The sequence below is a fragment of the Labeo rohita genome, chromosome 9 (genome assembly GCF_022985175.1).
Source record: "Labeo rohita strain BAU-BD-2019 chromosome 9, IGBB_LRoh.1.0, whole genome shotgun sequence".
In the NCBI taxonomy this organism is placed as follows: Eukaryota; Metazoa; Chordata; class Actinopteri; order Cypriniformes; family Cyprinidae; genus Labeo; species Labeo rohita.
The window spans coordinates 33,104,856-33,128,743 of record NC_066877.1 but is presented as its reverse complement, the minus strand read 5'-3'; the positions used below and the strand labels follow the sequence as shown (position 1 = coordinate 33,128,743).

Here is a 23,888-nt window from a genome sequence, read left to right as displayed (position 1 = left end):
CACTGAATCAGCCATTCGAAAGAATCTAATGAATGAATGATTCAGTAATTAAATCAGTGACTTTTCCACCACCCACTGGCAGTTTTAGTTTCATTTTAAAACTATCTTTTCTGTTATTTAAATAATTTAATATTTATATATTCAAAATTTTATATTTAAAACAATAATCTCAACATGGATTTATGAATTTGATTGCACTCATGCCACCTCTGAGCCTCATTAAACATTAAAAAAATACACCTACAAGCCAATTTTTGTTCTTCTGTGCCACTTCTGTAGTACAAATTAATTTTAATACTGATTTCATTTGATTGGTTACTTATTATTATACTTGTTCTTATTCTGCTGTTTTAATTAGAAATTTTAAAAAGCTTCTAAAATATAATTTTAAAAAATTACATAAAAGAAGACATACTTTTAATAAAGTTAGGAAAGAAGCCATTACAAAGGTAAAAACAAAATTTCCCTGTAAATCACTTTCGAAGAGTCAGATATCACCTCGTAATGGGTAGGCAAATTTTTGATTATTGATTAGCAGGTGCTCCTAAAATGTTGAATGTGCTCCTAAAAAGAAAAGTAACCGTAGAGCCCTGCCATCAACTAATGTCTTGAAAAGTTAAAAGCTGCATGTTTGTAAGAAACAAGTCCATTATAGAAGCATTTTGGCTTTAAACCATTGCTTCTGGCCAAAAAACGAGTCCATCATTTATAATGATGCTTCCTCCAGTGAAAAAGTCCATCCCCTGTTGTTCTCTCACATCTAAATCCACCCACATATTTGTCTGGAACTGTTTTGGACTATTTTCGCTTGTAAACAGTGATTGATCTGTGAATAGTTCTCTCCAAATTCAGATGAGATGATGGATTTGTTTCTTACAAACATGCAGATTTTTGCTTTTGAAGACATTAATTGATGGACTGGAGTGGTGTGGATTACTTGTGGATTATTGTGATGTTTTTATCAGCTGTTTGGACTTTCATTCTGACGGCACCCATTCACTGCAGAGGATCCATTGGTGAGCAAGTGATCAAATGCTTCATTTCTCCAAATCTGTTCTGATGACAAAGCAAACTCATCTACAACTTGGCTAATCTGAGGGTGAGTAAAATGTTAGCAAATCTTTATTTTGTGGGTGAACTATTCCTTTATTAAATAATTTTAAATTGTCTGGTTTGTTTGTGTTGTTGTAGTCTGTTGTCTGTAAGTGCTGTAGTCAAATCAATATTATTTTGCTAGTGTTCAGTTTCTGGGGTTAAAAGTTGCCTTGACTTCCAGCACGAGGCAGCTAAAGTGATGCAGGATGCCATAAATGAGTTTACGGGCACTCCAGAGGAGCTTCGAGTCACTATCGCCAATGCGGACCTCGCGCTAATGCGAGGAGATACAGAGCTGGCACTGAGCATGCTCAGAAACATCACACCAGAGCAGCCCTACTACATACAGGCCAAAGAAAAAATGGCAGACATCTACCTGAACCACAGGAAAGAGAAACGGCTTTATGTGAGCTGCTACAGGTGATGCACTTTCATATGTCAAATTTACTCATAATATTAACTTCATGTATTATAGCTTATAGAATATGTTTTTCACAGTATACACTACCAGTCAAAAGTTTTTGGACAGTAAGATTTTTAATGTTTTTTAAAGAAGTCTCTTCTGCTCACCAAGGCTTCATTTATTTGATCCAAAAGCAGTAATATTATGAAATATTTTTACTAGTTTAAAATAACTGCTTTCTATTTAAATATATTTTAAAATGTGATCAAACCTAATTTTTTTTAGCATCATTACTACAGACATTAGTGTCACATGACTTTTCAGAAATCATTCTAATATTCTGATAAGATTTATTATTATTATTATTATTGTCAATATTTTAAAAAAGCTGAGTACATTTTTTTTAAGGATTCTTTGTTGAATAGAAAGTTCCAAAGATCAGCATTTATTTTAAATAAAAAGCTTTTGTAACATTATAAACTATACCATTCAATAGCTTGGAGTCAGTATAATTTTAATTCTTTTATTTAGCAAGGATGCTTTAAATTGATCAAAAAGACATTTATAATGTTACAAAAGATTTCTATTTCAGATAAATGCTGTTCTTCTAAACTATTCATCAAAGAAACCTGAAAAAATTCTACTCAGCTGTTTTCAAAATAATAATAATAATATATAATTATATATTATATAAATATAATACGTTTTTGAGCAGCAAATCAAAATGTTAGAATGATTTCTGAAGGATCATGTGACTGGAGTAATGATGCTAAAAATTCAGCTTTGAAATCACAGAAATAAATTAAATTAAAAAATATATTTAAATAGAAAACATTTATTTTAAATAGTAAAAATATTTCAAAATTTGACAGTTTTTTTCTGTACTTTGGATCAAATTAATGCAGGCTTGGTGAGCAGAAGAGACAAAAAAAAATGTTAAAAATCTTACTGTTCAGAAACGTCTGACTGGTAGTATATGGGTGTTTTTTTTACATCATGATACTGTACAAACGTATTTTATTTTCTATTTTTGTTATTAAATATGTTATTTAAGAGTTCAAAATGGAATGCTGAACCTGTACTTTAATAATCTTGTATTGATGTGTTTAAATACCATAATTAGGTGAGTAACCCTGCAGCTATAGTTAGTTATTTACATGTGTTGACAAGCTTTAACACAAGCTCTGATACACCTGTGCAAACAATCATCAAACACTCCATGTAACACAACATTAATGTATCTGTGTTCTCATCAGGGATTTGGTGGACAAATTGCCGAGCCCTCATACCTTCCTCTTACTCGGCGATGCCTACATGAACATTCAGGAGGTGGGAGAAATTCTGGTTGTTTACTCTTATGTTTACATTTGTGTTTGAATTTCGTGGTTAGCAGAGATCTTTGTTTAGAGACTCAAATATGTATTGCTTTTTTGTAAGCATCTGTCCCCACACAAATATTTACTACACAGTGTAAACAGTGAATCCTTATCTGACTGGAAAAGTCATTTAAATTCCGGAACCCTTTCTTTAAAGGGTTCCATTAAGGTTTTATACATTTTTATCATTACAATTTATTACTACAAAATTTGATTTTTACTTTAATTCTCATTGTTCTCACTGGTGACCCCCCCCCCCCCATTTAAAAAAAAAATTAAAGACAACAAATTCTATTTTGCATAATTATTTCTTTATTTTTTTGTTGTTGTTTATTTATTGTAATGAGAGGTAGAAGGAAAAATGTATTTAATTAGTTTAGAATCAGTAAGATTTTAAAGAAGTTTCTGCTCAAGGCTGTATCTGTTTGATCAAAAACACAGAAAAAAACCCTGTAACTTTGTGAAATATTATTGCAATTTAAAATAACTGTTTTAACTTTTAAAACAAATTTATTCCTGTGAAGCAAAGCTGAATTTTCAGCATCATTACTCCAGTCTTTAGTGTCACATGATCCTTCAGAAATCATTCTAATATGCTGATTTATAATCAATGTTGGAAACAGTTGCACTTTTTAATATATTTTGGAACATTTGATACATTTTTCAGGATTCTTTGATAAATAAAAATTTACAAATAACAGTGTTTATTCAGAATAGAAATTTTGATTTACAATATACACTACTATTCAAAATTCTTTTTAAAGAAATTAATACTTTTATTCAGCAAGGTTAAATGTTAAAAGCTGTTAAATTGATAAAAATGCTATTCTTTTTAACTTTTTATTAATCAAACAATCAAAGAAAAAAGTATCACAGGTTCCAAAAAATATTAAGCAACACAACTGTTTCTAACATGATTATAAATCAGCATATTAGAATGACTTTTGAAGGGTCATGTGACACTGAAGACTGGAGTATTGATGCTGAAAATTCAGCTTTGCTTCACAGGAATAAATTATATTTTAAAGTGTATTAAAACAGAAAATTGTCTTTTTAAATTGCCATAATATTTCACAAAATTACAGTTTTTTAGACTGGAAGACTGGAGTAATGGCTGATGAAAATTCTGTGCTGCGTCACAGAAATAAATTATATTTTAAATTATGTTATAATAGGAAACCAATATTAGAAATTGCAATAATATTTCACAGTAGTACATTTTTTTCTGTATTTTGGATCAAATAAATACAGCCTTGATAAGCATAAGAAACGCCATTAAAAACAGAAATCATACTGATCCCAAAATGTTTAAACTTAATATATTTATATTAGCGCTGTCAAACGATTAATGGCGATTAATCACATCCAAGATAAAAGTTTTTGTTTACATAATTTATGTTTACACTGTGTGTATTTATTATGTGTATATATAAATACACACACATACAGTATATATTTTGAAAATGTTTACATGTGTATATTTTTATTCATATTATTATATTAAATATAAATATTTTAATATATTAACATAATATATTTTTCTTAAATATATCCATGCATGTGTGTGTATTCATATATACATAATAAATATACACAGTACACACACATATACCAAAATTTGCCCCCATTTTTCATGAGCTGAACTCAAAGATCTAAGACTTTTTCTGTGTACACAAAAGGTCTGTTTCTCTCAAATATTGTTCACAAATCTGTCAAAATCTGTGGTAGTGAGCACTAGTGAGCACATCTCCTTTGCCAAGGCAACCCATCCACAGGTGTGGCATATCAAGATGCTGATTAGACAGCATAATTATTGCACAGGTGTGCCTTAGGCTGGCTACAATAAAGGGCCACTCTAAAATGTGCAGCACAATTTATCACACAGCACAATGCCACAGATGTTGCAAGTTTTGAGGGAGCGTGCAGTTGGCATGCTGAGTGCAGGAATGTCCACCAGAGCTGTTGCCTGTGAATTGAATGTTCATTTCTCTACCATAAGCCGTCTCCAAAGGCGTTTCAGATAATTTGGCAGTACATCCAACCAGCCTCACAACCGCAGACCACGTGTAACCACACCAGCCCAGGACCTTCACATCCAGCATCTTCACTTCCAAGATCGTCTGAGACCAGCCACCCGGACAGCTGCTGCAACAATCGGTTTGCATAACCAAAGAATTTCTGCACAAACTGTCAGAAACTGTCTCAGGGAAGCTCATCTGCCTGCTGGTCGTCCTCATCAGGGTCTCGACCTGACTGCAGTTTGTCATTGTAACTGACTTTAGTGGGCAAATGCTCACATTCGATGTCGTCTGGCACCGTGGAGAGGTGTTCTCTTCACGGATGAATCCCGGTTTTCACTGTACAGAGCAGATGGCAGACAGCGTGTATGGCGTCGTGTGGGTGAGCGGTTTGCTGATGTCAGTGTTGTGAACCGAGTGGCCCATGGTCGCAGTGGGGTTATGGTACGGGCAGGTGTATGTTATGGACAACGAACACAGGTGCATTTTATTAATGGCATTTTGAATGCACAGAGATACCGGCTCCAACATTCCAACATTCCACAGGCCACAATCAACAACCTGATCAACTCTATGTGAAGGAGATGTGTTGCACTGCGTGAGGCAAATGGTGGTCACACCAGATACTGACTGGTTTTCGGACCCCTCCAATACAGTAAAACTGCACATCTTAGAGTGGCCTTTTATTGTGACCAGCCTAAGGCACACCTGTGCAATAATCATGCTGCCTAATCAGCATCTTGGTATGCCACACCTGTGAGGTGGATGGATTATCTCGGCAAAGGAGAAGTGCTCACTAACACAGATTTAGACAGATTTGTGAACAATATTTGAGAGAAATAGGCTTTTACAGTACAATCCTAGTACACAGAAAAAGTCTTAGATCTTTGAGTTCAGCTCATGAAAAATGTGGGCAAAAACAAAAGTGTTGCATTTACAATTTTGGTCAGTGTGTGTATATACTGTTATAAATATGTAAATGTGGGTCCTGATGAGTCCTTCACTTTCAGATGGCCATATTTGTTTTTGTCATTACTTTGGTGCTTATATATGAAAATAATGTCGTTTGCTGACAGCCAGAGCTGGCTATTGAGGTGTATGAACAAGCCCTGAAGAAAAACCCCAAAGATGGAGCTGTGGCCAGTAAGATTGGAAAAGCACTTGTCAAGACTCACAACTATGTGAAGGTAAGTGAACAAGAGTCAATAATATCTCTTTTAAACCTGAAGAGTATGAGTTTTCAAAGTGGATTTTCAAAAAGCTCATTTTGAGAGAAGTATTTCTGTTTTAAAATGCAAAACGTCTCTTATTTGGTGGAGATTGTCTGTAAAAGTAAAACTAGCTGCTTTGGTTAAAAGCATTTTGTTTTTCCTCTTTTAAAAATGTAGTTTTCTGAATGCAGTTTGTCTATATAACTTTTCCCAGGCAATTAACTATTATGAGGCGGCGCTGAAGAGCGGGCAGCAGAATTTCCTGCGTTATGACTTGGCTGACCTGCTCATGAAGCTCAGGCAGTATGAACGCTGTGAAAAAGTCCTGCAAGAGGCTCTCACACATGATCCTGGTGAGAAACAGCTCAGAAATTATGGAGTTGTTATTATAAAACAGCAACATCATTTCGGTCACCCCTAAAAAAGATTTTTATTAGTGCTTTGTTCAAGTGCTGTTTCCAAAAAGATTAGTGGAGATTTGTGCTTGTTTAGATTTTGTCCTTTCTTCAAACACATGAGTTTTTAAGTCTGATAAGAAAAGAAATGTGTGTTTAAGCAATAGGAATACTGCATGTCTGCGGGGTATTTTTATATTTGCTACATCTTAGAAATGCTGAATTATTTGTTTCACTACTGACAAGTTAATTAAGGATTGTCAAATTGACCTTTGGGTGTGTCATTGGAGAACATGGGTGTGCACTTTTGATTGATGTTTGAAAGGTTCAGCTTAATGTAATTAAAATAATAATTATAGTAATTGTGGAGTACACAGTGCGGTTGCTTTTCTTTAAGTGCGATCAGGTGCGTCTTTCTGTCTTTATTTTTCAGTGAATGAGCTGCTGCTTCTTACAGAAGACTGTCGCTATCTTGTGCTTCTCGCCAAGGTCCAGAGCAAAGTTAATAAAAATGATGAAGCGCTACTGTCCTTACAGAGAGTGAGTCGAGTGTCTTTTTCTCTGAAATAGTGTTGTTATTGTTAACTAAAATAATTTAAAAAATATTTTCAGTAATAAAGCTGAAATAAATATTGTTCATACTATATAAAAAACTTAAATGTAAAACCTTTTAGAAATGTTCTTTGCAAGTACCTGAAATAAATAATAAATAAGTTTAAGAACTAAAAGTACTAAAACTAAAACTGAAAAGAAAAATTATTTATTCATTTTTTTGTGCACCATATTTTAGTCTATTATTTATTTATTAATTGTTTTTTTTACATTTTAGGGTAATGAGAACTGAGAGGGAACATGTGTTATTTGTCAAGAAAATATTCAAGCAAATTGTATTATTTTATTATATTATATTGTGTTATATTATGTAATATGAAAATGTAATATTTTATTAAGATTTTTCTAAACTAAAATATAAAAATATTAGATGAATATTAAGAGAAAAAATAAATTGAAGCTATTTAGAAATTGTAAATACTATATTTAAAATGTAATATTTTTTTGTATTGAAAATGTAATATTTTTTATATTGAAAATGTAATATTTTATTTAGATTTATTTATTCTGAAACTTGTGAATTTAAACTAAAACTAAATACATATGAAAATATAAAATAAATATTAAAAATAAAAGTAAATTGAAGCTGTTTAGTAATAGCAAATACTATATTTAAAATGTAATATTTTTATATTGAAAATGTTATATTTTATTCAGATTTATTTATTCTGAAACTTACTACATTTAAACTAAAACGAAATAAATATAAAAATATAAAATAAATATTCAAAATAAAAATAAATTGACGCAATTTAGAATTTCGAATTAAATTTAAAAAACAAGAATTAGAATTAAAAGCATTAAGAATTAGAATTAAGAATTACAATTAAAAAAACAACAGAAAAATCACTAAATTACTAAAATGTAAACTAAATAGAAAATTAAGACTTCAAATATAAAAATAAAAGCTAATTTTTAAATATTTATAAAAACGAACAGTATACAAATAATACTAAAGTAATACTACTCTGAAGCATTCAACAGATCACTTCAAACCCACAGGAATAATTTACATTCACACCTCCTAAATTTACCCATAATATATTGAATGTAGTATCCAAGTATGTTTTTCAGTAACTAAACATGTTTTGGACGGTGAGAAAATGCTGACAGAATTTAAATTTCCGAGATGAAGTGTTGCTTCAATTTCATGCCCAAAGCAACTGTTTGAATTATGAAACTGTTCTTCCTCCTCAGGCGAGAGATGTGCAGGCGAAGGTCCTAAAGCGCGTTCAGATGGAGCAGCCTGACTCGGTGCCCGCACAGAAGCAGCTCGCCGCAGAGATCTGCGCCGAAATCGCCAAACACTGCAGCAGCCAGCGCGGCTACGAACGAGCCGTCAAGTTCTACAAAGAGGCGCTTGTGTACTGTGAAAGTGACAGCAAGGTCAGTGTGGGCCGGATCAGTGAGTCCAGTGTGTTCCTCTGCAGCTGGATCGGTCCGGCCGAGCCTAGAGCCGTCAGTCAGTCGGTTTGTGTGTGTGGTGCTGCATCTGAACACGACACAGGCCTGAATTTGACTGCAAACCGTCACAAATCTGTCTCTCTTTCCATAGACCATATTAAAAATGCCTTCCAGGTATTAAACAAGGTATTGAATTGAAAAAACGTATAATGGAATATATATATTCCAATATGTATTCCATTATATAGTATTAAATAGCTAATTTTAGGGTTCGTACAAGGTGCTTAAAGTGCTAAATTTGACTTTTTGAAATTTAAGACTTTCAAAGCACTTAAAAATAGCAATAAACCTGAATAGGTACTTGAAAAGTGCTTGAATATGATAAGACAATGTAGATATTCTTCAATAAGCACACGTTTTCATGCAAAATTCACATTATTACAAAAAAAAAAAAAAATTGTGCTTTTTTTTTTTTTTTTGCCTATTTCAGTTAACGTCACAAAACTATCCAGTTAAACCAGTTGTAGTACTATGGCTGAAGATGTGGAAACAGACACAGATGAACCAAATCAATTGATTGATTCATTTACGCTGGAACCATTCTGATTGATTCAAATTCGTGACTTTGATCTTTCATTTCAAGTGATTCACTAGCAAAACTAGATCAAATTATAAGAGCCATTCATTTTCAAATTGAGCTTTTCGAAACTCTGAATCAGTTTAACCATTGTGTCACAAAATGATTCACTTTTTCGTAGTGCTCCAATTGGATCGCATATCGCAAATCATTTGATTCAGACTGGGACTTCAGATCTTGCAACGCGAATCATTTGAATATAGAATTGAATAATTTGCGATCCGTGCTCCGATTCCTGATCTAAAACCTTGCAAACCTTTTGCTTTAGATCACAACTTCAGAGCGGGTTTTTGAATCATTCCGCAGATGGAATGATTCGCGATCTGCGCTCTGAGTATTGATCTGAAATGATGGTTCACAAATCATTTTTCAGATCAGGACTTTGCGAGCGGTTTTTGCTTTAGATTAGAACTTCAGAGCGGGTTCTTGAATCATTCCACGAATTGAATGATTCACAATCTGTGCTCCAAGTGCTGTTCTGAAATGATGGTTCGTGAATCAATAGGAAATTAGGTGCGGGTTTGCTAAACCTTTGATACAATTCAGGACTTCGGTGTGCGTATTGTGAATCAATTGATTCAGATCGGGATTTCAAATTGTGTATCATGAATCATTTGATTTAGATCAGGACTTCGGAGAGGGTTCACGAATCATTTGATTCAGATCGGGACTTTGTGTATTGTGAATCATTCCACAAATTGAATGATTTGCGATCCGCGCTCCGAGTCCTGATCTGAAATGATGGTTCACGCATTATTATTCAGATCGAGATTTCGGAGCAGGTTTGCGGATGTTTTGCTTTAGATCAGAACTTCAGAGCAGGATCTTGAATCATTCTTTGAATTCAATGATTCACAAACCGTGATTGCAATGATTCACAAAACATTTGCTTCAGATCAGGACTTCAGAGCGGTTTCGCAAATCTGTTTTTTTTTTTTTTTTTTTTTTTTCTAAAACAGTAGAAAACATCAAACCATAAGTGAGATCTCTGATTGACAATCTTGAAAATCAAAAAAGTAGTGCTTGAAAAGTCCTGGAATTTAATTTTATAGTATCTGTACCCTGTTATATATTTTTTATATATTAAATAGCTACTGTATGTGGTGAGGATTAAATTGGATAATTCATTAAAGTACACACTTTACAAATGAATGGTGTTTATTTTCTCTTTTTATTTAGAACTAGACTGACACCAAAGCACAAAAATTCAAAAATCATCTTTATTTCAAAACAGTATAAATAATATAATACATAATACATAAATAATATTATAAATTGGGTAGTTATGACCAGGGTTATTATAATATACCAAAACTTACACTGAAAGTAAAATTAACGGTTATAAAAAGGTGATTTGAAGTAAATGTTAACTAAAATAAAACATAATTAAAACTTTCAGCTAGTTGCTAAGACAATATTTCTCATTTTAGTTTAGCTTAACATAATTTACTAACATAACTAAAACTAAAATGAAAGTGTATATAAATTAAAATAAAAATGAAAAAATAAATAATAATAAAATATTCATAAAAATTGTAATAGTGCCTCAATTATACTAAAATAACACTTAAATTAACTTAAAACACTTTTAAATTAAATTGAAAGTAAAATGAAAATAAATAAATATTGTATATAATATATTTATTTTCCTATTTTTTTAATTCACACTTAATCACAGTTTACATTTGTCAACAAAGCTAATCATAAGCATTCGAGTACATTTACATTTATGCATTTAGCAGATGCTTTCAACCAAAGTGACTTAAAAGCATGTCCTAAATGCATAAATGCAAAAGTAGAATTTTAAGTAATATTTTTTAAAAGGTTTTTAAGATCATGCAAAACATTAATTCAGTCAAATGTGGCTGGTAAAGTGTAATGTGTAGCACACTGTTATGTAGTTATGTCAGCAGTATGAGCCTAGACTTCTTCCCAGAAAGCCTCAAGGACGTTTTCCTTGCAACGAATACATTTTTGCAGTTCTTTTTTATTTTCTTGTGTTTGTTTATAAATTGAACATAATTAAAGAATGCATGCATTAAAATTCATTCAAATGAAAATGCATGCAAATAAAAATGTGAAGCTTTTAGACAGAAAATAATGATTCTTTTCTAAAGCAGCACACGTTTGAGTGTCCCTCATGAACAGCTGTGCAAGTAAACGTGTGTGTTGGTGTGTTTAATCAGGTGATGTTGGAACTGGCTCAGCTATATCTTACTCTGGATGATGTCGAGGCCTGTCAGCAGCAGTGCAGCGCCATTCTGAAGAACGATCCGGTCAACGAGTCAGCTACACTGGTCAGTTTCCCTTAAGCAGATACTCTCCTTTCATAACCTCACACCAGTGGGCCAATCAGATCAATCTGGAGGCGGGGTTAACCTCTTGAGTGCAACAGTAGAGTTCTATGAGGAGTTCTGTCATTTTCTTCATAAAAATAGATTTTTAGAGCTTACGTATTCACCTACAGCATTTTTTCTTATAGCTTTGCCTTAAAGAAATTTGTGATCATCTCTTCTCTGTGTTTGTTAGATGATGGCAGACCTCATGTTCAGGAAGCAGGACTATGAACAGGCTGTATTTCACTTCCAGCAGCTCTTGGAGAGGAAACCAGGTGTGTCGTTCATCTCCTGACCTTTCGAACGATTACGCCGTTGTTGCAGCAGCCCCCTCGGCTTTCTTTCCAGATACTCGTATGAACCGCAGGGGAAACCTAAGCAACCAGGAAGCTGTAATGAACTCATTTAATCTCTTTCCCTAGACAACTACCCAACGCTGTCCCGCCTCATTGATCTGCTGCGGAGAGCTGGCAAATTGGAGGAGGTTCCAAGATTCCTCGAGATGGCAGAGAAACACTCGACGAGGGCCAAGTTTGAGCCTGGATACAACTACTGCAAAGGGCTCTACCTGTGGTATGACTATAAAATGTGAAATAGAGGGTTATGCTTTATGATGGTGATCTTGGGTTTTTGAACCCCTAGTGGCTTATTAGTTATTGAAAACTAATATATTAAATCATAATTAAATTTTTTCTATATATACACTACCAGTCAAAAGTTCTTGGACAATAAGATTTTTAATGTTTTTTAAAGAAGTCTCTTCTGCTCACCAAGCCTGCATTTATTTGATCCAAAGTACAGCAAACACAGTAAAATTTTGAAATATTTTTACTATTTAAAATAACTGTTTTTTATTTGAATATATTTTAAAATGTAATTTATTTCTGTGATTTGCTGCTGCAAAAATTTTTTTTTATTATTAATTGCTATCAATATTTTTAAGGTTTCTTTGATAAATAGAAAGTTCAGAAGAACAACATTTATCTTTTATTTTAACATTATAAATGTCTTTATCCCTTTTGATCAATTTAAAGCATCCTTGCTAAATCAAATATTAATTTCTATAATTTCTATAAATTCTCTGTATAATGTTTCAGATAAATGCTGATCTTTGAATCTTTCTTTTCATCAAAGAATCCTAACAAAAATGTACTCAACTGTTTAAAATATTGATAATAATAGTAATAAAAACATATATATATATTCACATAGAAAACAGACATTTAAATTGTAATAATATTTCAAAATGTTACTGTTTTTGCTGTACTTTGGATCAAATAAATGCAGGCTTGGTGAGCAGAAGAGACTTCTTTAAAAAACATTAAAAATCTTACTGGTCAAAAACTTTTGACTGGTAGTGTATATGTACTGAAAGTTTCATAAAAAGTTTCTAAACCGAAATTGGAAAGAAATTAATACTTTTATTGAGAAAATCTGCATTAAATAAATTAAAAGTGACAGTAAAGACATTTATAATGTTACAAAACATTTATATTTCAAATAAATGCTGTTTAGAAGAATCCTTTGTCCTTTAAAATTAAAAAATACAATTAAAAATCATGATTTCCACAAAAATAGTTTTCAACATTTCTAAAATTAATGAATGTTTTTTGAGCAGCAAATCAAAAGTTAAAATGATTTCTGAAGGATCATGTAACATTTTAGCAACATTTTAAAATATATTCAAATAGAAAACAGTTATACTACTACTACTAATTAATAATAATATTTATCTAATTATAACACTTCATAATTATTATATAATATTTATATAATAATTAATTATAATTAATATAAATATTATTTATTTATATAATAATAATTAATAGTTATTAATAGAATAAATAATGATAATATTTCACAGTATTACTGACAAACACATTTGGGAATTATTTCTCTGAAACACTTGATTTTGAATAGTCATATGCATATGATAAAAATATGATATCATTTTTAGCTTTTAATCGCTTAATTGATTGCAACTTCTCAAAGGTACACTGGTGAACCTAACGACGGATTACGTCACTTCAACAAAGCCAGGAAGGACAACGACTGGGGCCAGAATGCAGTGTACAACATGATTGAGATTTGTCTTAACCCTGACAATGAAACTATAGGAGGAGAGGTGTTTGAGAACCTGGATGGAGATATGGGGTGCGTCCTTATGCATTCTGAACAGCTAATTTCACTAATTCTGCCTCATTGCCTTATAAACACAATTTTATTGCACACATGCACTTTCAAAAATGATGCATTTCATTTGTTGGTGTTCAGGAACTCTACAGAGAAGCAGGAGTCGGAGCAGCTGGCCGTGAGAACAGCGGAGAAGCTCTTGAAGGAGCTGAAGCCACAAACCCCAGCGGGACACGTACAGCTGCGCATACTGGAGAACTACTGCTATCTGGCCACCAAACAGAAAGCCAACGTGGAACGAGCTCTCAACGTCTTCATTGAAATCGCAAACAGTGAGGTGTGTGGACATCACATGACGGATATGTTAAATAAACACACACCTCCATAAGCACACTGCTTTTGTATATGCCTGAATCACACCTTCAAGACAAACTTACACTGGCGTTCAGAATGTTTATTTAGCAAGGATACATTACATTAGTCAAAAGTGAGAGTAAAGACATCTTAAATAAATGCTGTTCTTTAAAATTGTCTTAAGTAGCATGGGTATGTTTGTAGTAATAGCCAACAATACATTGTATGGGTCAAAATGATCGATTTTTCCAAAAATCATTAGGATATTAAGTAAAAATCATGTTTCATGAAGATATTTTGTAAATTTCCTACCATAAATATATCAAAACTAGTAATATGCATTGCTAAGAACTTAATTTCGATGACTTTTAAGGCAATTTTCTTAATATTTAGGAATTTTTTGCACCCTTATTTATTCAGTAAGAAAATTTTCACAAATATATGAAGCAGCACAACTGTTTTCAACATTGACAATAATCAGAAATGTTTCTTGAGCAGCAAATCAGCATATTAGAATGATTTCTGAAGGATCATGTGACACTGAAGACTGGGGTTATGATGCCGAAAATTCAGCTTTACGTCAGAGGAATAAATTACATTTTTAAAATATATTCAAATTAAAAAACAGTTTTTTAAATTGTAATAATATATCACAATTTTTTACCATATTTTTTATTAAATAAAGGCTAGTAGAAACAAAAAAAACATACAAAATTCCCATTTAAGTGTTTATTTTATTTTATGCCATAAATGTAGATTTCAATTATAATGCACATCTTTAAAAACCTTTTCTTAAAATGTTTTTTTTGAGTCAGAAATCTCCACTAAAGTATCACTTACAACAAACTTTACGGTTTCTTCAATCCTTTTCTTTCATGCTTCACGATGACATTTACTCAACTACCTCTAAATGTCTGTTTGTTCTGTACAGAAAGATCATGTTCCTGCACTGCTGGCCATGGCCACTGCCTACATGATCCTGAAGCAAACCCCTCGGGCCCGAAACCAGCTCAAACGCATCGCCAAAATGAACTGGAACATCATTGATGCAGATGAGTTTGAAAAGAGCTGGCTGCTCCTGGCCGACATCTACATCCAGTCGGGAAAATACGACATGGCAGGAGAGCTGCTGAAGAGATGCCTGCGACACAACAAGGTGATGCTGAATTCATTCAGCCACATTATATATCACCATTTCAGCTGAAAAATAGTAAAAGATTAGTATATTTAAAGGATTAAGTCACTTCCAGAATAAAAATTTCCTGAGAATTTACTCAGCCCCATGTTATCCAAGATGTTCGCGTCTTTCTTTCTTCAGTCGAAAAGAAATTAGGGTTTTTAAGGAAAACATTCCAGGATTTTTCTCCATATAGTGGACTTCACTGGTGGCCAATGGGTTGAAGGTCCAAATTGCAGTTTAAATGCAGCCGAGGAATAAGGGTCTTATCTAGCGAAACTAGATTTTTATTTTTTTTTTTTTTTTTTAAGGCAAATGCTTGTCTTGCACTAGCTCTGCAGTGCACATCTATGGCTGTACACATTACGTTACCACATTGGAAAGGTGACGGGTGGTTAGTTCTTCATCTGTGTACTTTGGTTCAGAAAGGTAGGGTGGGGCGAAAAAGGTTGTCTTTCTTTGCATGTACACTTTGTAAACACTGGGTCGGTACATAATGCATGAGGTCGAGCTAGTGTGAGACAAGCATTTGTGGTTAAAAAGTATATAAATTAAATTTTTTTAAGAAAATGACTGATTGTTTCACTAGATAAGACCCTTATTCCTCAGCTGGGATCATGTAGAGCCCTTTCAAGCTGCGTTGAAACTGTTGACTCCCATTGAAGTTCATTATATGGAGAAAAATCCTGGAACGTTTTTCAAAAAAACCTGGAAGTTCCAGAACAAAAATGTACAGATAATGTACTCACCCCCCTTGTCATCCAAGATGTTCATGTCATTCTTTCTTCACTTGTAAAGAAATTATGTTTTTTGAGAAAAAAAACATTTCAGGATTTTTCTCCATATAGTGGACTTCAATGGTGCCCGCGAGTTTGAACTTCCAAAATGTAGTTTAAATGCGGCTTCAAAAGGCAATCCCAGCCGAAAAAAGAAGATTCTTACCCAACGACACAATAGGTTATTTTCTAAAAAATTATTACAATTTTTATATATTTGTTAGCCTCAAATGCTCGTCTTGTCTAGGTCTGCCTGGGAAAACTCCCATCACATTTTCTCCCTCAACTTCAAAATCGTCCTACATCACTGCAGATCTACCGACCCAGTTTTTGCAAAGCGAACATGCAGAGAAGATCAAACACCCTTTACAAAAAAAGGTAAAACAGTGATGTAGGATGATCTTAAAGCTGAAAATGAGATGGGAGTTTTTCGACATACCTTAACTGTCTTGAACCGGAAAAAAAACACAGAGTTCAGGCAAAACTAGACAAGACGAGCGTTTAAAGGAGAAGTCCACTTCCAGAACAAAAATTTACAGATAATTTACTCACCCCTTGTCATCCAAGATGTTCATGTCTTTCTTTCTCCAGCCATAAAGAAATTATGTTTTTTGAGGAAAACATTTCAGCATTTTTCTCCATATAATGGACTGATATGGTGCCCCGATTTTGAACTTCCAAAATGCAGTTTAAATGCGGCTTCAAACAATCCCAAATGCAGTTGTAAATGATCCCACCCGAGGAAGAAGGGTCTTATCTTGCGTAACGATCGGTTATTTTCATAAAAATAATACAATCTATATACTTTTTAATGTCATACACTTGTCTTGTCTTACTCTGCCTGGTCTGTTTTTGTACTGGTTCATGACGATTAGGGTATGCGAAAAACTCTCCCTCAACTTCAAAATCGCCCTATATCACTGTTTTACATTTTTTGTTGAGGGTGTTTGATCTTCTTTGCATGTTCACTTTGCAAAGACTGGGTCGGTGCTTCTGCAGTGACATGGGATGATTTTGAAATGATTTTTGAAGTTGAGGGAGAAAATACGATTGGAGTTTTTCAACATACCCTAACTGTCTTGAGCCAGAATACACAGAGTTCAGGGAGAGAAAGACAAGATGAGCGTTTGAGATTACAAAGTATTTAAATTGTATTTGTTAAATTGAAAATAATCGTTTCACTAGATAAGACCCTTCTTCCTCGGCTGGGATCGTTTACAACAACATTTGGGATCATTTGAAGCCGCATTTAAACTGCATTTTGGAAGTTCAAAATCGGGGCACCATATCAGTCCATTATATGGAGAAAAATCCTGAAATGTTTTCCTCAAAAAACATAATTTCTTTACGGCTGAAGAAAGAAAGACATGAACATCGTGGATGACAAGGGGGTGAGTACATTATCTGTCAATTTTTGTTCTGGAAGTGGTTAAAAAGTATATAAATTTTAATCTTTTTTAGAAAATAACTGACCCTTCTTCCTCAGCTGGGATCGTTTAGAGCTCTTTGAAGCTGCATTTAAACTGCATTTTGGAAGTTCAAACTCGCGGATACCATTAAAGTGCACTATATGGAGTGAAATCCTGAAATTATTTTCTCAAAAACCATAATTTCTTTACGAATGAAGAAAGAAAGACATGAACATCTTTGATGACAAGGGGGTGGGTACATTATCTGTAATTTTTTGTTCTGCAAGTGGACTTCTCCTTTAATTTTTTGACATCTTAACATGTTTTATAACAGTCCTGCTGCAAGGCGTACGAGTACATGGGCTACATTATGGAAAAGGAGCAGTCGTTCAGAGATGCTGCTATGAATTATGAAATGGCCTGGAAATACAGCAATCAAACCAACCCCACTATCGGTAAGATTAAAGCTCCTCTGACATTCCATACTGTTCTCATGTGTGTTCACTTCTCTTACTGACATCAGCATGCTGTTTGTTCACCAGGCTACAAGCTCGCGTTCAATTACCTAAAGGCCAAGAGGCACGTGGATGCTATAGATGTGTGCCATAAAGTGAGTACGCAAGAAATCCTAATAAAAAAACATCTAAATTAATAAATATTGTTCTGAGACCAACAGTCAGATTCCAGAAGCAAAATCCCATTAATTTTTTTTTCCTTAGCAAAACAAGTTTTTATAAATAATGTTTAAACCTTTTAAGACAGACCTGCCTTGAAGTATTCAGTGATATTTCAACGATTTATGAAGTTTCATTGTCAAAATCTCAGTGAAACATAATTCTCTGCATTCTCAAACATTTCTACAATATTTATGTATTTGGCAATAAAATTAAATATTTTAAATGTTTTTTAAAGAAGTTTCTTCTGCTCACCAAGCCTGCATTTCTTTGATCCAAAGTACGGCAAAAACAGTAACATTTTGAAATATTTTTACTATTTAAAATAACTTTTTTCTATTTGAATATATTTTAAAATGTAATTTATTCCTTTGATTTCAAAACTGAATTTGTAGAATCATTACTCCAGTCACATGATCCTTCCGAAATCATTCTAATATGCTGATTTGCTGCTCAAAAAACATTATTATCTGAAATAGAAACATTTGTAACAAAAAAGTATACTGACTTTTGCGTGGTATAGAGTGTAATGTTAAAAAAGCTTTTTATTTCAGATAAATGTTGATCTTTGTATTTTTCTATTTATCAAAGAGTTCAGAAAAAAATTACTCAACTTTTTAAATATTGATAATAATTATAAAAATAACAAAAATGTTGTCGTGTGTCACTGAAGACTGGAGTAATGATGCTGAATATTTAGGAATAATTTACTTTTAAAATATTCTGTTACAAATAGTACTACTTTTTTTATCACTATTACTAGTTTTGCTATATTTTGGATCAAATAAATGCAGGCCTGGTGATCAGAAGAGACTTCTTTTTAATGAAAAAAACATATAATAATTTATATTATTATAATTTTTATTTAAATTACTTATTTGAAAAAAAAAACTAAAATGGAATAGCTAAAATATAATAAATGCAATTTTTGCCTCTTTTTTTTTTTTTTTTTTTTTCTCTTTTTTACACTCACACCTTCAGGTTTTGGATGCACATCCCAACTATCCACGGATCAGGAAAGGACATCTTGGACAAGGCTAGAGCAGCTTTAAGATCGTGACAAAAGGAGCAGTGTGGTGCTGTTGCTCAATTGTGATCTCATCTGTAATTTCATATAAATTGCATTAAGTGTCAGTATAAGAAATGTTTTGATATGACTACATGCAGTGTTCGTCCAGCATTAAAAACAAACATTAATAATGGTGCACTATTTTTCATTGTATACATAGAAATGAATAAACTTTTGAAAACACTAATATCAGGCTACATATTTCACAATATATTTGCACATTTTCTGTACACTGCAACAGAACACTACATCCCACGATGCAATGTACTTGACCTTGCATTCCTAATGTGTCTCTTTTTAGTTGACCAGGTTGGCAGTTGAATTTGAAACTGAATCAAAAATGCAACTGTTTTTTTTCCAAGATGATAATATTGAGGTCATGTGACAACAATGTAGCATACTACTGTTCTGAGTGGAATACTTGCATACTGCAACTTTATACTGCACAGTACATGCTCTATAATGTCTACTCATTTTAACAGTATGCAATGGGCAACAAGTAACACTTAAAACATTGTTACAGTGTGTGGCTTTGTATAGGGTGCGTCACATGCAAATATATGGCAGTATTTATGTCTCAGATTTCTCACTTCAAATGCTCTGGTCTGGTTTCTTTTTCTGGTAAAGAAATCTCTTCTGCTCATCAAGACTGCATTTATGTAATCAAAAATACAGAAAAAAACTAATTCTGTGAAATATTTTTGCAATTTAAAATAACGGTTTTCTATTTGAATATTTTTAAAAATGTAAATTTTATTTCTGTGATGCAAAGCTAAATTTTCAGCATCATTACTCCAGTCTTCAGTGTCACATTCTTATATGCTGATTTATTATCAGTGTTGGAAACGTGTGTGCAATGTTTGTGCTGCTTAATATTTTTTTGGTGATACTGTGATACTTTTTTCAGGATTCTTTAATGGATAACAAAGTTTAAAAGTACAGCATTTATTTTAAATCTTTTCTAAGTCTTTACTATCACTTTTTATCACTTTAACACATCTTTACTGAACAGAAGTATTGATTTCTATCAAAAAAAAAAAAAAAAAAAAATTTACTGACCCTAATATATATATATATATATATATATATATATATATATAAATGCTGTTATTTTTAATGTTTTATTCATAAAATAATCCTGAAAAAAAGTTTCAGGTTCCCAAAAAATATTAAGCAGCACAACTGTTTTTCAATATTGATAATAAATCAGCATATTAAAGTGATCTCTGATGGATCACGTGACACTCAAGACTGGAGTAATGATGCTGAAAATTCAGCTTTGCATCACAGAAATAAATTATATTTTAAAGTAAATTAAAATACAAAACTTGCATTAATATTTAACAATATTACTGTTTTTTTCTGTATTTTTGTTCAAATAAATGCAGTCTTGATGAGCAGAAAATATTCCTTTATCAGCATCAGATAATATCAGCATATCAGAATGATTTTTGTAGAATCATGTGACAAGACTGGAGTAATGATGCTGAAAATTCAGCTTTGCATCACAGAAATAAATTATATTTTAAAGTAAATTAAAATACAAAACTTGCATTAATATTTAACAATATTATTGTTTTTTCCCTGTATGTTTGATCAAATAAATGCAGCCTTGATGAACAGAAAATATTCATTTACCAGCATCAGATAATATCAGCATATCAGAATGATTTCTGAAGAGTCACGTGACACTGAAGACGGGAGTAATGATGCTAAAAATTAAGCTTTGCATCACAGAAATAAATGAGATTTTAAAGTACATTAAATTAGAAAACCATTATTTTAAATTGCAAAAATATTTCATAATATTACTGCTTTTTTCCTGTATTTTTGATCAAAGAAATGCAGCCTTGATGAGCAGAAAATATTCCTTTACCAGCATCAGACAATATCAGCATATCAGAATGATTTCTGTAGAATCGTGACACTGAAGACTGGAGTAATGATGCTGAAAATTCAGCTTTGCATCACAGAAATAAATTATATTTTAAAGTAAATTAAAATACAAAACTTGCATTAATATTTAACAATATTATTGTTTTTTCCCTGTATTTTTGATCAAATAAATGCAGTCCTGATGAGCAGAAAATATTCCTTTACCAGAATCAGATAATATCAGCATATCAGAATGATTTCTGTAGAATCATGTGACACTGAAGACGGGAGTAATGATGCTAAAAATTATGCTTTGATCACAGGAATAAATTGTATTTTAAAGTACATTAAATTACAAAACCATTATTTTAAATTGCAAAAATATTTAACAATATTACTGTTTTTTTCCTGTATTTTTGATCAAATAAATGCAGCCTTGATGAGCAAAAAACATTATATATGTGTACATTTTATACATGCATATTTGAATTATATTTATTAGTCTCTCAGATGTGGGTTATTACAAGGCTTACAGAATAAACTTTTAGCTCGATAGTGTTACTGAAAAGAATTTCAGTTGTGCAATAAATCCACATCAATCTGATGTCAAATAATAAACTTTGAGTTTCATCAGCAGCAGTTCATATGTCAACCTCCAGCAAGAGTCCGACATTCCCACTAAACTCAATCACAGGGAGATTCAACACGAAGCGACACAGTGGGAAGTTAAATCTCCAGTATCCTACAGATGAACACACTGAGCCTCTCTGGTATTCTTCTCTTGTCCGGTTCGTGTCCGGTTTCTTTTCTTTGCCCTGCAAACACAGAAGCTCTTTATGAAGTCCATGTGCATGGGGACACGCTGATTAAAATCCTCAGCCTGAGCATGTCTGGTGAGTGTTCTCTACATCTACGTTCTGTTTAATAGGGGTAATTTATTGTGGTAATACGTCTAAGTGCGATACTAAGTGAGTTTAGTCGAATGTCACCCATCACTGATGTCAGATGTGTCGCGACGAAGTGGTTCTGCATTTGAGTCATGGAAAAAGGCGATGCCAGTAACGGGACCCTTCGGTTGTGGATGATTTAGGTTTGTGCAACATATATATTTAGAGATATTGTAGGGTACGAACTATTATGGGGGTCTGACTCCACTAATTAAGGTTGGAATGAGGAAATTCATAACATGAGGTTGGGGGGCTTAAAAGTATGTAGTCTGTTCTTTTTACCATTGAGTTTAAATACACATTTTAATCGCGTTTTGAACATTTCAGTAACTATAAAAGTTTTAAAAACGCGAAAAAACTTAAATTTATTTTATAAATTTATTATGAAGAGCCTAGAACAAGCCCAAATTAAAAAAAAAAAAAGTTTTTATTAAAAAAAATTATTAAAAAGACACAAGAAAAGTTTTCATTTCAATGTTTTTCTAATTAAATAATCAACATTTTTTTAATGGAAAAGAGTTTCAAGATGTTTAAGTGTTTAAGACGTTGCTGGTCTCACCCCCTAACAGAATGAAGGCACATGTGGCGTTTACGTACGCGTTACGCAAGCCCCGCCCCTTTACCTGAGAGACTAGCACCTGGATCCAACGAAGCGGAAGTCCGGCTGAGATTACCTGCTTTGACATCACCGTGGCCAGCAGTTCTGCTTTGGGACAGTCGCTGTGGATCTTCAAAACTCTGTTGGATATGAATTTACCCGATATTTAAGCTCAAACAGGTATTTCTTACTGTTTTCTTTACTGACTCGGCTTTATAACATTTGTTTACATGATAGAACTCGGAAGTGATTTATAGTTTTGGACAGATTGTGTTATTGTGTATGTAATGATTAACTCAAAATGAGGCTGTAAAGCAATATGTGTCGCGTTAAATTGACTTTTTATCTGACATAACAGGAATACCTCAGATAAAGTGTCTAAATTGTCTACCTTGTATAGATTTTTTCCCTTATTTTCCATTTTAGGTAATGTTAGATTACATTAATGTCTAGATAAATATTTAGTAAGAAAGTAAATGGCAAATTATCTATTGCTTGTGACCCTGAACCACAAAACCAGTCATAAGGGACAATATTTGACTGAGATGCAACTGGAATCTGAGGGTGCAAAAAATCCAAATATTGAGAAAATTGCATCTAAAATGGTTCAAATGAAGTTTTTAGCAATGCTTTTACTAATCAAAATGTAAGTTTTAATATATTTACGGTAGGAAATTTACAAAATATCTTCATGGAACATGAGCTTTGCTTAATATCCTAATTATTTTTGCCATAAAAGAAAAGTCAATAATTATGACCCATAAAATGTATTTTTGGCAATTGCTACAAATATCCCCGTGCTACTTATGACTGGTTTTGTGGTCTGTGGTCACAAATTACAGTGACAGTCTTTCTGGAACCACCCAACACATGATTAAAATGAAAATGATCATTTTCACTGACAAAACACGTGTTTTGGTGAAGAGTACACATCTAATTGTATGATTTTTTTTATTCTTTTGCCCTACGCTTTACAAGATCTGAAACCTAAACATGCATTCTAGGGTTGATGGATACAAATTGAGCAAACAAAAGCATGTTCAGGTTTCTGTTTTATATTGTGTAGGCCAAATTAATGTAAATCAAAAATCAATAGTTGCTTCTAAAACATTTTGCAATATCATTTTGTCAAGCCTGGAGTGTCACACAGCACACACTTGGTTGTATGAAAAAAGTTTTTAGCAAAGCATATGCATTTAATTGTACAGTACATAGTTTTTGATATATATTATTTTGTGATCCTGGACCACAAAACCAGTCTTAAGTAGCATGGGTATATTTGTAGCAATAGCCAACAATACACTGTATGGGTCAAAATGATCAATTTATTATTATTTTTTTTTTTATGCCAAAAATAATTTGGATATTAAGTAAAGATCATGTTCCAAG

The 23,888-nt window shown here is 32.6% G+C and overlaps 2 protein-coding genes across 2 annotated transcripts in view; both read left to right on the top strand.

Annotated features, from left to right (window-relative positions):
• ttc21b (tetratricopeptide repeat domain 21B) overlaps positions 1–19,711 on the top strand; it is a 35,509-nt gene extending 15,798 nt beyond the window's left edge. Inside the window, 16 exon segments of the mRNA XM_051119189.1 lie at positions 1,277–1,515; positions 2,755–2,827; positions 5,969–6,079; positions 6,318–6,456; positions 6,932–7,038; positions 8,308–8,496; positions 11,338–11,448; positions 11,681–11,762; positions 11,910–12,060; positions 13,480–13,641; positions 13,762–13,957; positions 14,906–15,130; positions 17,671–17,791; positions 17,879–17,946; positions 18,992–19,027; positions 19,029–19,711. Coding sequence (XP_050975146.1) covers positions 1,277–1,515; positions 2,755–2,827; positions 5,969–6,079; positions 6,318–6,456; positions 6,932–7,038; positions 8,308–8,496; positions 11,338–11,448; positions 11,681–11,762; positions 11,910–12,060; positions 13,480–13,641; positions 13,762–13,957; positions 14,906–15,130; positions 17,671–17,791; positions 17,879–17,946; positions 18,992–19,027; positions 19,029–19,070 — 2,052 coding nt within the window. The 3' untranslated portion in view covers positions 19,071–19,711.
• A 2,010-nt stretch (positions 19,712–21,721) lies between these two features.
• The window catches only part of galnt3 (UDP-N-acetyl-alpha-D-galactosamine:polypeptide N-acetylgalactosaminyltransferase 3 (GalNAc-T3)), a 28,408-nt gene continuing 26,241 nt past the window's right edge, over positions 21,722–23,888 (top strand). The window contains exons 1-2 of the mRNA XM_051119199.1: positions 21,722–21,847; positions 22,471–22,679. The gene's annotated coding sequence lies outside the window, so the exon portion shown is untranslated. The remainder of the gene's footprint in view (positions 21,848–22,470; positions 22,680–23,888) is intronic.